Source organism: Oncorhynchus mykiss, chromosome 29, assembly GCF_057628025.1.
Source record: "Oncorhynchus mykiss isolate SJ-2025 chromosome 29, ASM5762802v1, whole genome shotgun sequence".
Classification (NCBI taxonomy): domain Eukaryota; kingdom Metazoa; phylum Chordata; class Actinopteri; order Salmoniformes; family Salmonidae; genus Oncorhynchus; species Oncorhynchus mykiss.
This window is the reverse complement of record NC_143050.1, coordinates 15029689-15044944: the sequence shown is the minus strand read 5'-3', so window position 1 is coordinate 15044944 and position 15256 is coordinate 15029689. Positions and strand designations below refer to the sequence as shown.

General features: G+C 46.8%; 1 protein-coding gene across 2 annotated transcripts in view; it reads right to left on the bottom strand.

The window, feature by feature from the left end:
- Positions 1 to 15256, bottom strand: part of ppp3ca (protein phosphatase 3, catalytic subunit, alpha isozyme) — a 98873-nt gene that overhangs the window by 69416 nt on the left and 14201 nt on the right. For both annotated transcript variants that reach the window (XM_036968361.2, XM_036968362.2), the window contains exon 2: positions 2698 to 2898. In XM_036968361.2, the coding sequence (XP_036824256.1) occupies positions 2698 to 2898 (201 nt within the window). The remainder of the gene's footprint in view (positions 1 to 2697; positions 2899 to 15256) is intronic.

Sequence of the window (15256 nt, the reverse complement as noted above, 5' to 3'; positions counted from 1 at the left end):
TCTAATACCTTATTCCAGTCCTCCTCTCCCCCATCTCTAATACCTTATTCCAGTCCTCCTCTCCCTCCATCTCTAATACCTTATTCCAGTCCTCCTCTCCCTCCATCTCTAATACCTTACTCCAGCCCCCCTGTCCTCCATCTTTAATATTTTACTCCAGCCGTCCTCTCCTCCATTTCTAATACCTTATTCCAGCCATCCTGTCCCTGCATGGCCTCAGTATGGGAAGATTTTCAGCATTGGGGGAGGGGAGAAAAGGCTGATATGCACAGAACAGAACAGAACCACCACTACCACCCCTTCCTGTTATTCCCTCTACCATTATCTCTCTATCTCTTTCTCTCTACTACCATTCTGTTTTTCACTCGTTCACATTTCCCCCATGCCCACTATTTTTCTGTTTCCCTCTATGTCATTCCCTTCTCTGTCACTCTCTAACAGCATTCTTCAATGTCTTCATTTCTGGAGGCAGTATTATGTAAGTTTGTCTGCATCTAGCATCCCATGACTACTGGGCTTAATGACAGAGGAACGACTAAATCCGATAACAACGAGGATGTGTATGTGATCCAGCATCAAGAGATGCGCGAGTGAGTGTGCTTTTGCTGCGCTGTTGTGTGTTTTCAGGTTTATGTGTGTGCATGCCTGTTTTTACAGTAAGCGCCTTTGTGTGAGGGTTGTTTGTGTTCACCTGTTGTGAGTTAGTCTGACCCCTTTGTTCATAATAGCTTGCTCAGATTCGTCAAAACTAGGATGAATTAAACCTTGAAAACATGTATTATTAATGTCAAGACTATCAAATATGCAATAAACTATGTGCATGCTTAGTAGCTGTCATAGTAAATAGGTCTACCTCCTATCTGATTGGACGTAATGGCAAATATACTCATTACTCATGCTTCCCAGTACCATCAGAAAGCAGTGTAGCTATACCATATGTCTATCTACAACCAACATGCTCGCACACATAAACTATCTCCCTTTCTCGCAACTGCATCTAAATGGCTTCTCACACTTAAAATATCCAAAAGGAGCATAAGATTTTTGAAAGGGTATATCAGTCCATTTGGACCACCTGGCTGGTGCTACAGCAAGCAGGCAGGCAGGCAGGCAGGCAGGCAGGCAGGCAGGCAGGCAGGCAGGCAGGCAGGCAGGCAGGCAGGCAGGCAGGCAGCTGTGGCTGGGATGTGATCATGCTCTGTGGTGTGGATGAGTCAGGACTGAGGGGTTGTTCAACACTACTATCACTGTGGGCTAGATGGCTGTCAGCCCAGGGACAAAAGGGGCCACTGTGCTCAGTGTAGAGGCATACCGAACTAGGGGAATCCAGAGGGGTATTGTGTGACCTTGTCACAATAGTAAAAAAGTCAAATGGTGCTAGAGTAAACAAACAAGCAAATATAATTCCCACAGCTTAACAAACCTGCACTTGTCTTTTTTACTAGCACTGCCTTTACTGATAACTATACTCTTAGAAAAAAAGGTGCTATCTAGAACCTAAAAAGGTTCTTCGGCTGTCCCCATAGAGAGTAGGGCATACCTAAGCATTTTAATATAAGCAAGCTAAAAGCCTGAAGAATACCACACAAACTATATGCTGGACTGTTCAGCCATATTGATTTAAAAAGGAAACACATCTACAGATGTAGGATCTTAATTTGAGCCAGTTTGCTACAGCAGGAAAATAATCCTGCAGCAACAGGAAATTTGAAATATTATGTGGATTATAATTAAAGGACATTTTTGTAGGGGTTGATACATAAAAAAAAGGAAAAATCAACTATGATATTTCAAAGTGGAAATTTCAGAAGCCTTTCTAAACCTAAAATACACTAAAAGCATAAAATGTCCTGCATTTCAGGATTACAGTGCGATCAAATTAAGATCATACATCTGTACTCATATATATTGAGGTGAGTTACCCCAACATGATGGTGAGGTCATATGCAGGTGAGGTGACTATCTTTCACTACGGCTCATAGGATAAACTGCTGCATTGATTGGTTGAACAAGCCTCAATGGACTGTGTTCCTCATCACGTACTGTAGTGCCTGTCTATCCATGTCTGTCTGAGAGGCAGAACAACACTCAACATTGATCTGATTCTTGAAAAGATAAAGAGAGATGCAGAGCTTTTGATGTGCTGATGTGTTTAAGAAATGTATTATTCTTACATGACCATAATGCAGATGATACTGAAAGTGACAGCTACCTGCTATGGGATGCTGCATATACAGTCCTGCTTTGATGTCTCTACAGGTACTTTGGAGTTTATTTTTGTATTTCTGCTATTGAATTCACTCCCAGTCTCTCTTGTCTCCCTGCTAGTATTTGCTTACAATCCTACACCTTCATACACAGACATATATTTCTACACCAAACAAAAGTACATTCTCCCAGAGTTTACTCCAGAGCTCAGACTCTCAGACGAACCTGCTCATAAAAGAGTCCCTCAATCTGAAGCACTTTAAGCACACTGACCCACTTTCCCAGTTACCTAGGCATAATACTCTATCTCACTCGCCACTGGTCAAAATAACCAGCATAAATCATACAACTGTCAGAATGGGCATCTTCCACAGTTTGATGCTACTTCCACCCTTCCTTCTCTCTGTTGGACCATTACGTGAACACTGGGAATGTCAGTCAAAGTGTGTTTCACCAGAGTGTGAGTTACAGGTGATCCCTCCTCCTAACCTGTGACTGGTGCTTCTATGTCCAGCATGGTTTTCTCCTGGCGCAGGATGGCGGCGCCCTCGTTGACGATGCGTAGTGCCACGGCCTCCTCCACGCGGCCCTCCTTGGTGAGGTGGGCTTTGAGCAGGTCCACCCTGGGCTTCCCCTCACAGTCAAACACCTCCTTCAACGTGAGGCGATGACTCAGGGGGAAGGGCACGGCTGTGGAGAGAACAGAGACAACACCACTCAATGGGACAGAGAACACAGTGAAACTATGGAAAGCCATTCATTTTCAAAGGAAGAGAAGTGAAGTGGGCGATGTGAGCATGGGTGACAGAGTGTGAACAGGGCAGGACCTAAGTTAGGGAAAGCTGAACTTTATATAAATACTAGGCGATTGTGCCACAATTGACCAATCGAAGCTCACTACACCTTCCAGCCCCTACTGGATAGGCTGTTGATACCTAACACTACTTAGCATGCTGTCGGCTTGCTAGCAACCAAATTATGGGCGGAGCTGTGTGGCGAGGAAAAATACAAATGCTAGTTAAGAGCTGCGGCATGTCGCTGTTCAATGGCCATGGTGCTGAACCGGTTTACCAGTCCCTTGTTTAAGTCTGTTCAGATCGTGTTGCTGTCCGCGGTGTTGAAGGGTTGTGCGGCGCTATAAGGACACAACAAGGCCTATATAGACTCTATCCTCCAATACTGTAGATTAAACTGCTCAACCCACTTTTCAATTACGGTGTTTGTATGCATAAAGCTAACCCTGCCCTTAGAGAACCCTAAAAGTGTCTTATAAATTGCAGAGGGTGAAAAGTTCTGTCTCAGATTGCATGACTGTAAACAGAGTGTGTGAGGTCTACCGTCAGTCCTCCCAAAATGTGGCCTACTTTAATTATGGATGCTTCCAGAGTCTATTATCATTTATTCATCGCTGTAAATTGACAAAGTGACGTGTAGAATAAAAATGGACTCTTTTAATGCGAGGCTCAACAATCCATATTCTGAAATATGTATGAGCAGTTTAATGTCTGATCAACAGAGAGTAAAAAGCCCTTAATTTACCACCACTGTCCAAATGAGTAGTTACTGTATGTATTTCTAAACCCTAATATGAGGGAAATTATTGTATTGTATCCAAACATGGGATGCAGTGTCTTCTGATGCAAAGCTAATAATACTGTAATGCACAGGAAACGATACTTGAACGATACTTGAATTAGATAGCCACTGCCAAATAAGGCATCTTCTGAAACATCACATCAAACCCAAATTCATTGCTTTGGGAGCAACAAAGGTAATGTTCTGCACTGAAGCTGATCTGTGTGTGTCAGTGGTCGAAGACACTGGTTGTCTTTTGTGTTCTGCCTAATATAAAGTCACAAAGTAGCCACGCGTGCTGCTGCAGCAGCCTTTCTCATTGCTGGACCTGAGGCCTTACTATGAACTCAGGTTTGCATTCCAATCAATCATAGGCAATTATGTTTAATTCAGATTGGATACTAAAATAAATCTGACACCATTGTGCCCTTAAGTACAGTGCATTCATGAAGTATTCAGAACCCTTCACTTTTTCCACATTTTGTTACATAACAGCCTTATTATAAAATGGATTCAATAAAAAAAACATCCTCAGCAATCTTCACAAAGTACCCCATAATGACAAAGCGGAAACAGTTTTTTAGAAATGTTTGCAAATTTATAAATAAAAAAACATTATTTACATAGTTATTCAGACCTTTTGCTATGAGACTCAAAATTGAGCTCAGGTGCATCCTGTTTCCATTGATCATCCTTAAGAAGTTTCTACAACTTGATTGTGTCACAGATCCCTTCGGTACTGATGCTCATTCTGTTCACCAGTTCCGGAGGTCTACGTCACCGGCTTTCTAGGCTTCACTGAACGGGAATCATTATCATCAACCCCAGACTGTCTTGTCTGATTACACACACCTGGTTCCCATTACCCCTGATTAGTATGTTATATATGCGCCCTCTGTTCCCTCTGTCTTTGTTGGTTATTGTTCCCATGTCCGTTGGTTGTGTGAGTACCTAGTGCAGCTAGTGCAGCTGTTATGCTGCGTGCTTTATATATTGTGTATTACGGGTATCGTCCCGTGTCGGTCAACGAGGTTTACCCTCGCTCTTTTGTTTGGGTACAGCCCAGTGTTTTTGTATACCTGTTTGTTTTGGGTGTATTAAAAAACCCTATTGTGTATTCCTGCGCCTGTCTCCAAATCCTTTATACCAGCGTGACAGATTGGAGTCCACCTGTGGTAAATTCAATTGATTGGACATTATTTGGAAAGGCACCCTGCCGGTCTATATAAAGGTTCCACAGTTGACAGTGCATGTCAGAGCAAAAACAAAGCCATGAGGTTGAAGGAATTGTCTGTAGAGCTCCAAGAGAGGATTGTGTCGAGGCACAGATCTGGGTAAGGGTGGCAAAACATTTCTGCAGCATTGATGGACCCCAAGAACACAGTGGCCTTCATCATTCTTAAATGCAAGAAGTTTGGATCCACTAAGACTCTTTCTAGAGCTGGGCGACTGGCCAAACTGAACAGTTGGGGGAGAAGGGCCTTGGTCAGGAAGGTGACCAAGAACCCGATGGTCACTCTGACAGAGCTCCAGAGTTCCTCTGCGGAGATGGGAGAACCTTCCAGACGGAAAACCATCTCTGCAGCACTCCACCAATCAGGCCTTTATGGCAGAGTGCCCAAAGGCACTTAAAGGACTCAAAAAATGAGAAACAAGATTCTCTGATCTGATGAAGCCAAGTGTCACGCGTGGAGGAAACCTGGCACCATCCCTATGGTGAAGCATGGTGGTGGCAACATCATTCTATGGGAAAGTTTTTCAGTGGCAGGGACTGGGAGACTAGTCGGGTGTGAGGGAAAGATGATTGGAACAAAGTACAGAGAGATCCTTGATGAAAATCTGCTCCAGAGCACTCAGGACCTCAGACTGAGGCGAAGGTTCACCTTCCAACAGGGCAATGACCCTAAGCACACATCTAAGACATCGCAGGAGTGGCTTCGGGACAAGTCTCTGAATGTCCTTGAGTGACCCAGCCAGAGCCCGGACTTGAACCCAATCTAACATCTCTGGAGAGACCTGAAAATAGCTGTGCAGCGACACTCCCAATCCAACCTGACAGCACTTGAGAGGATTTGCAATGAAGAATGGGAAAAACTCCCCAAATACAGGTGTGCCAAGATTGTAGCGTCATACCCAAGAAGACTCGAGGCTGTAATCGCTGCCAAAGGTGCTTCAACAAAGTACTGAGTAAAGGGTCTGAAAAGTTATGTAAATGTATTATTTCCATTTTTTTATTTTCTAAAAACAGTTCTTTGCTTTGTCATTAGTGGGTATTGTGTGTAGAGTGATGAGGGATAAAAAATAATTTATCCGTTTTAGAATAAGGCTGTAACGTAACAAAATGTGGCAAAAGTCAAGGGCTCTGAATCCTTTCCGAAGGCACTCTATCTACCTCAATTACCTCGTACCCATGCTCTTCAACTCGGTACTGGTACCGTGTGTGTGAGTGTGTGTGTGTGTGTGTGTGTGTGTGTGTGTGTGTGTGTGTGTGTGTGTGTGTGTGTCTCAGAGACCTGTTAGAATAAACAGCAGCAAACATCAGGCAGGTCCTTTATGACCTACAGCACAATATACCTGTGAACTCCTAGTTATATAGAGCTGAGGACCTTGATCAGTTTTGGGGAATCTACTTTGATAATATAGTCACAATAAAATAACAATAATGAGGCTATACAGGAGATACCAGTACAGAGTCAATGTAAGGGGGTACAGATTAGTTGAGGTAATTTGTACATGTAGGTAGGGGTAAAGTGACTATGCATAGATAATAAACAGCGAGTAGCAGCCGTGTAAAGACAAGGGGGGGTCAATGTAAATAGCCCGGGTGGCCATTTGATTAATTATTCAGCAGTCTTATGGCTTGGGTGTAGAAGGTGTTAAGGAGCCCTTTGGACCTAGACTTGGTGCTCTGGTACCGCTTGATGTTCGGTAGCAGAGAGAACAGTCTATGACTTGGGTGACTGGAGTCTTTGACAATTTTTTGGGCCTTCCTCTGACACCGTCTAGTATATAGGTCCTGGATGGCAGGAAGCTTGGCCCCAGTGATGTACTGGACTGCACGCACTACACTCTGTCATTGCTTACGGTCGGATGCCGAGCAGTTGCCATACCAGGCGGTGATGCAACCTGTCAGGATGCTCTCGATGGTGCATCTGTAGAACTTTTTGAGGATCTGGGGACCCATGCCAAATCTTTTCAGTCTCCTGAGGGGGTAAAGGCATTGTCAACCTTCAGTGGGTGAATGTGTCATGTATTGTCATGTTGTGTCTTGTTTCTGTCCTTTCTCTTCACCCTGTCTCCCTCTGCTGGTCGTACTAGGTTACCTTTTCTTCCCCTCTTTCCCCCAGCTGTCCCTTGTCTTCTCTGACTACCTCGTTCACCCCTTTTCCCACCTGTTCCCTTTTTCCCTCTGATTAGGTCTCTATATCTCTCTCTCTTTCTGCTTCTGTCTTTGTCGGATTCTCGTTTGTGTTACTCATGCCTGAACCAGACTATCGTCGTGTTTGCTGCAACCTTGTCCTGTCCTGTCGGAATCTGCCTGTTCATCTAACCTTGTCCTGTCCTGTCGGAATCTGCCTGTCCATCTGAGCCTACGTGTGTTTCATCATTAAAGAAACTCTGTTTTGTTAATTCGCTTTTGGGTCCTCATTCACGCACCTGACAGAAGAATCCGACCAAGAATGGACCCAGCGACTTCGGATCCTCTCCACTCTGCCGTCGAGATCCAGGGAGCGATGCTAGGCAGACACGAGCAGGAATTGTCTGCTGCTCGACATGCCGTTGAGACCCTGGCCGCCCAAGTCTCCAACCTCACAGAACAGGTTCACCATCTCCGCCTCGATCCACCGGCCACTTCCAGGGCTTTCGAATCTCCGGAGCCCAGAATCAATAACCCGCCGTGTTACTCTGGGAAGCCCACTGAATGCCGCTCGTTCCTCACACAGTGTGATATTGTGTTTTCTCTCCAGCCCAACACTTACTCCAGGAGCACAGCTCGTATCGCCTACGTCATATCTCTCCTTACTGGACGGGCTCGTGAGTGGGGCACGGCAATCTGGGAGGCAAGGGCTGAGTGTACTAACCAGTATCAGGACTTTAAGGAGGAGATGATACGGGTTTTTGATCGTTCTGTTTTTGGGGAGGAAGCTTCCAGGGTCCTGTCTTCCCTATGTCAAGGTAATCGATCCATAACAGACTACTCTATTGAGTTTCGCACTCTTGCTGCCTCCAGTGACTGGAACGAGCCGGCTTTGCTCGCTCGTTTTCTGGAGGGTCTCCGCGCGGAGGTAAAGGATGAGATTCTCTCCCGGGAGGTTCCTTCCAGCGTGGATTCCTTGATTGAACTCGCTATTCGCATAGAGCGACGGGTTGATCTTCGTCACCGAGCTCGTGGAAAGGAGCTCACGTTCTCCGTTGCCCCCCTCTCCGCATCACTACCATCTTCCTCTGCCGGCTCGGGTGCTGAGCCTATGCAGCTGGGAGGTATCCGCATCTCGACTAAGGAGAGGGAACGGAGAATCACCAACCGCCTCTGTCTCTATTGCGGTTCCGCTGGTCATTTTGTCACTTCATGTCCAGTAAAAGCCAAGAGCTCATCAGTAAGCGGAGGGCTACTGGTGAGCGCTACTACTCCTGTCTCTCCTTCAAGATCCTGCACTACCTTGTCGGTCCATCTACGCTGGACCGGTTCGTCAGCTTCCTGCAGTGCCTTAATAGACTCTGGGGCGGAGGGCTGTTTTATGGACGAGACCTGGGCTCGGGAACATAACATTCCTCTCAGACAGTTAAGGGAGCCCACGGCCTTGTTCGCTTTGGATGGTAGTCCTCTCCCCAGGATTCAGCGTGAGACGCTACCTTTAACCCTCACTGTCTCTGGTAATCATAGCGAAACCATTTCTTTTTTAATTTTTCGTTCACCTTTTACACCTGTTGTTTTGGGCCATCCCTGGCTAGTTTGTCATAATCCTTCTATTAATTGGTCTAGTAATTCTATCCTCTCCTGGAACGTCTCTTGTCATGTGAAATGTTTAATGTCTGCTATCCCTCCTGTTTCCTCTGTCTCTTCTTCACAGGAGGAGCCTGGTGATTTGACAGGGGTGCCGGAGGAATATCACGATCTGCGCACGGTGTTCAGTCGGTCCAGGGCCACCTCTCTTCCTCCACACCGGTCGTATGATTGTAGTATTGATCTCCTTCCGGGAACCACTCCCCCCCGGGGTAGACTATACTCTCTGTCGGCTCCCGAACGTAAGGCTCTCGAAGATTATTTGTCTGTAGCTCTTGACGCCGGTACCATAGTCCCCTCCTCCTCTCCCGCCGGAGCGGGGGGTTTTTTTGTCAAGAAGAAGGACGGGTCTCTGCGCCCCTGCATAGATTATCGAGGGCTGAATGACATAACAGTGAAGAATCGTTATCCGCTTCCTCTTATGTCTTCAGCCTTCGAGATCCTGCAGGGAGCCAGGTTTTTCACTAAGTTGGACCTTCGTAACGCTTACCATCTCGTGCGCATCAGGGAGGGGGACGAGTGGAAGACGGCGTTTAACACTCCGTTAGGGCACTTTGAATACCGGGTTCTTCCTTTCGGCCTCGCTAACGCTCCAGCTGTCTTTCAGGCATTAGTCAATGATGTCCTGAGAGACATGCTGAACATCTTTGTTTTCGTTTACCTTGACGATATCCTGATTTTTTCACCGTCACTCCAGATTCATGTTCAGCACGTTCGACGTGTCCTCCAGCGCCTTTTAGAGAATTGTCTTTTTGTGAAGGCTGAGAAGTGCACTTTTCATGCCTCCTCCGTCACATTTCTCGGTTCTGTTATTTCCGCTGAAGGCATTAAGATGGATCCCGCTAAGGTCCAAGCTGTCATTGATTGGCCCGTCCCTAAGTCACGCGTCGAGCTGCAGCGCTTTCTCGGCTTCGCGAACTTCTATCGTCGTTTCATCCGTAATTTCGGTCAGGTGGCAGCTCCTCTCACAGCCCTTACTTCTGTCAAGACGTGCTTTAAGTGGTCCGTTTCCGCCCAGGGAGCTTTTGATCTCCTCAAGAATCGTTTTACATCCGCTCCTATCCTTGTTACACCTGACGTCTCTAGACAGTTCGTTGTCGAGGTTGACGCGTCAGAGGTGGGCGTGGGAGCCATTCTTTCTCAGCGCTCCCTCTCTGACGACAAGGTCCACCCATGCGCGTATTCTTCTCATCGCCTGTCGCCGTCGGAACGTAACTATGATGTGGGAAACCGCGAACTGCTCGCCATCCGCTTAGCCCTAGGCGAATGGCGACAGTGGTTGGAGGGGGCGACCGTTCCTTTTGTCGTTTGGACTGACCATAGGAACCTTGAGTACATCCGTTCTGCCAAACGACTTAATGCGCGTCAGGCGCGTTGGGCGCTGTTTTTCGCTCGTTTCGAGTTCGTGATTTCTTATCGTCCGGGCTCTAAGAACACCAAGCCTGATGCTTTATCTCGTCTCTTCAGTTCTTCAGTAGCCTCCACTGACCCCGAGGGGATTCTCCCTGAGGGGCGTGTTGTCGGGTTGACTGTCTGGGGAATTGAGAGGCAGGTAAAGCAAGCACTCACTCACACTCCGTCGCCGCGCGCTTGTCCTAGGAACCTTCTTTTCGTTCCCGTTCCTACTCGTCTGGCCGTTCTTCAGTGGGCTCACTCTGCCAAGTTAGCCGGCCACCCTGGCGTTCGGGGTACGCTTGCTTCCATTCGCCAGCGTTTTTGGTGGCCCACCCGGGAGCATGACACGCGTCGTTTCGTGGCTGCTTGTTCGGTCTGCGCGCAGACTAAGTCCGGTAACTCCCCTCCTGCCGGCCGTCTCAGGCCGCTTCCCATTCCCTCTCGACCGTGGTCTCACATCGCCTTAGATTTTGTCACCGGACTGCCTTCGTCAGCGGGGAAGACTGTTATTCTTACGGTTGTCGATAGGTTCTCTAAGGCGGCTCATTTCATTCCCCTTGCTAAGCTTCCTTCTGCTAAAGAGACGGCACAAATCATCATCGAGAATGTTTTCAGAATTCATGGCCTTCCGTCAGACGTCGTTTCGGACAGAGGTCCGCAATTCACGTCTCAATTTTGGAGGGAGTTTTGCCGTTTGATTGGGGCTTCCGTCAGTCTCTCTTCCGGCTTTCACCCCCAGTCTAACGGTCAAGCAGAACGGGCCAATCAGACTATTGGTCGCATCTTACGCAGTCTTTCTTTTCGTAACCCTGCGTCTTGGTCAGAACAGCTCCCCTGGGCAGAATACGCCCACAACTCGCTTCCTTCGTCTGCGACCGGGCTATCTCCTTTTCAGAGTAGCCTCGGGTACCAGCCTCCGTTGTTCTCATCTCAGTTCGCCGAGTCCAGCGTCCCCTCCGCTCAGGCTTTTGTCCAACGTTGCGAGCGCACCTGGAAGAGGGTCAGGTCTGCACTTTGCCGTTATAGGGCGCAGACTGTGAGAGCTGCTAATAAGCGTAGAACTAAGAGTCCTAGATATTGTCGCGGTCAGAGAGTTTGGCTCTCCACTCAGAACCTTCCCCTTAAGACGGCTTCTCGCAAGTTGACCCCGCGGTTCATTGGTCCGTTCCGTATTTCTCAGGTCATTAATCCTGTCGCAGTGCGACTTCTTCTTCCGCGATATCTTCGTCGCGTCCACCCGGTCTTCCATGTCTCCTGTGTTAAGCCCGTTCTTCGCGCCCCCGCTCGTCTTCCCCCCCCCCCCCCCATCCTTGTCGAGGGCGCACCTATCTACAGGGTCCGTAAGATTTTGGACATGCGTCCTCGGGGCCGTGGTCATCAGTACCTAGTGGATTGGGAGGGGTACGGTCCTGAGGAGAGGAGTTGGGTTCCCTCTCGGGACGTGCTGGACCGTTCGCTGATCGATGATTTCCTCCGTTGCCGCCAGGTTTCCTCCTCGAGTGCGCCAGGAGGCGCTCGGTGAGTGGGGGGGTACTGTCATGTATTGTCATGTTGTGTCTTGTTTCTGTCCTTTCTCTTCACCCTGTCTCCCTCTGCTGGTCGTACTAGGTTACCTTTTCTTCCCCTCTTTCCCCCAGCTGTCCCTTGTCTTCTCTGACTACCTCGTTCACCCCTTTTCCCACCTGTTCCCTTTTTCCCTCTGATTAGGTCTCTATATCTCTCTCTCTTTCTGCTTCTGTCTTTGTCGGATTCTCGTTTGTGTTACTCATGCCTGAACCAGACTATCGTCGTGTTTGCTGCAACCTTGTCCTGTCCTGTCGGAATCTGCCTGTTCATCTAACCTTGTCCTGTCCTGTCGGAATCTGCCTGTCCATCTGAGCCTACGTGTGTTTCATCATTAAAGAAACTCTGTTTTGTTAATTCGCTTTTGGGTCCTCATTCACGCACCTGACAGAATGGGCAAGACAAAAGATTTGAGCGCCTTTTGAACGGGGTATGGTAGAGGGTCAACAAATAGCAGGCCAAACTACCCCTCTCAGCACTGCCTGGACTGCACAAAAATGCAAATGCTTTCCGTTTGAGTTATATTAGGTTTTATTTTCATTGTTTGGGGTCAAGAACTGAAACACAGTTCCCGTATGTCCCATGTGTATCAAGAAAGGTCCACCACCCAAAGGACATCCAGCCAACTTGATACAACTGTGGGAAGCATTGAGGTCAACATGGGCCAGCATCCCTGTGGAATGCTTTTGACTCCTTGTTGAGTCCATGAGGCTGTTCTGAGGGCAAAAGGGGGTGGAACTCAATATGAGGAAGGTGTTCTAAATGTTTTGTACACTCAGTATACAGTGCATATTCAAAAGTATGTGGACACGCCTTCAAATTTGTGGATTCAGCTATTTAAGCCATACCCGTTGCTGACAGGTGTATAAAATTGAGCACACAGCCATGCAATCTCCATAGACAAATATTGGCCATAGAATGGCCTTACTGAAGAGCTCAGTGACTTTCAACGTGGCACCGTCACATCCTGCTAGAGCTGCCCCGGTTAATTGTACGTGCTGTTATTTTGAAGTGGAAACATCTAGGAGCAACAACGGCTAAGCCGCGAAGTGGTCGCCCACACAAGCTCACAGAATGGGACCGCCGAGTGCTGAAGCACGTAGCGAGTAAAAATCGTCTGTCCTTGGTTGCAACTCTCACTACCGAGTTCCAAAATGCCTCTGGAAGCAACGTCAGCACCAGAACGGTTTGTCAGGAGTTTCATGAAATGGGTTTCCATGGCCGAGCAGCCGCACACAAGCCTAAGATCAGCATGTGCAATGCCAAGCATTGGCTGGAGTGGTGTGAAGCTCGCCGCCATTGGACTCTTGAGCAGTGGAATATTCTCTGGAGTGATGAATCACGCTTCACCATCTGGCAGTCTAATGGACGAATCAGGGTTTGGCGGAAGCCAGGAGAAGGCCACCTGCCCGAATGCATAGTGCCAACTTTAAAGTTTGGTTAAAGAGGAATGATGGTCTGGAACTGTTTTTCATGGTTCGGGCTATACCCCTTAGTTCCAGTGAAGGGAAATCTTAACGCTACAGCATGCAATGACATTCTAGACAATTCTGTCGAGATTGGTGTGGAAGAACTTGACTGACCTGCACAGTGCCCTGACCTCAACCCCATCAAACACCTTTGGGATGAATTGAAACACAGACTGCGAGCCAGGCCTAATTGTCCAACATTCTGACGGGCTCTGGCCCGACCTCATTAATGACTTGGAAGCAAGTCCTCACAGCAATGTTCCAACATCTAGTGGAAAGCCTTCCTAGAAGAGTGGAGGCTGTTACAGCAGCAATGTTCCAACATCTAGTGGAAAGCCTTCCTAGAAGAGTGGAGGCTGTTACAGCAGCAAAGAGGACCTACTCCATATTAATGCCCATGATTTTGGAATGAAATGTTCGACAAACAGGTGTCCACATACTTTTGGTCTTGTAGTGTCTATATAGCACTATGGCCAAGTTTTTCGTCTAGTGATTTGTGTTGCTCTGTGCATGTGGCTATGGGGAGCTGCTGAGCTGAGCACTTGGGGAATGGAATGGAACAGAGAGAGGAGAGAGATCTGTGACTTGAGGCTCAACGTGATCAACATGCTGCTAAATAATGGATGTTTGACTAGAGGGGGAAAAAGGGAAATCTCATGTTGCTGCTGCTGGGATAATGAGCCAGGCTTGGCATGGAATTTTGGGGTAAAGACATCCCAGTCAACTGTGTGTGTGTGTATGTGTGTGTGTGTGTGTGTGTGTGTGTGTGTGTGTGTGTGTGTGTGTGTGTGTGTGTGTGTGTGAGAAAGTAGGTTTGTTAGGGCCTTCAGAAACTATTCATACCCCTTGACTTATTCCACCTTGTTGTGATACAGCCTGAATTGAATACATGTTTTTTTTCTCACCCATCTACACACAATACCCCATAATGACTACGTGAAAACGTATTCCAAGAAATTGGAAATGAAAATGAAATACAAAAATAATCAATTTACATAAGTATTCACATTCCCGAGTCAATACATGTTAGAATCACCTTTGGCAGTGATTACAGTTGTGAATAAGTCTTTAAGAGCTCTGCACACCTGGATTGTACAATATTTGCCCATTATTATTATTTTAATTCTTCAAGCTCTGTCAAGTAGGTTGTTGATGATTGCTAGACAACCATTTTCAAGTCTTGCCATACATTTTCAATAAGATTTAAGTCAAAATTATAACTAGGCCACCCAGGAACATTCACTGTCTTCTTGGTAAGCAACTCCAGTGTATATTTGATATTGTGTTTTAGATTATTGTCCTGCTGGAAGGTAAATTAATCTCCCAGTGTCTGGTGGAAAGCAGACTGAACCAGGTTTTCCTCTAGGATTTTGCCTGCGCTAAACTCCATTACGTTTATTTTTTATCCTGAAAAACTCCCCAGTCCTTAACGATTACAAGCATACCCATAACATGATGAAACCACCACCAGGCTTGAAAATATAGAGAATGGTACCCAGTAATGTGTTTTATTGGACTTTCCCCAAACATTTATTCAGGAGAAAAAGTGAATTTCTTTGCCACATTTTTGCAGTTTTACTTTCGTGCCTTGTTGCAAACAGGATGCATGTTTTGGAATATTTTTATTCTTTACAGGCTTAATTCTTCCATTCTGTCAATTAGATGAATAATATGGAGTAAATACAACACATCCCCAGTTCTCCTATCACAGCCATTACACTATGTAACCGTTTTAAGGTCACCCTTGGCCTCATGGTGAAATCCCTACCCGGTTTCCTTCCTCTCCGGCAACTATATTAGGAAGAACGCTTGTATATTGGTAGTGACTGGGTGTATAGATACACCATCCAAAGCATAACTAATAATTTCACCATGCTCAAAGTGATATTCAATGTCTTATTTTTTATTTTTTTTTACCCATCTACCAATCGGTGCCCTTATTTGTGAGGCATTGAAAAACCTCCCTGGTCTTTGTGGTTGAATCTGTGTTTGAAATTCCCTGCTTGACTGAGGGATCTTACAGATGTGTGGGTACAGAGAC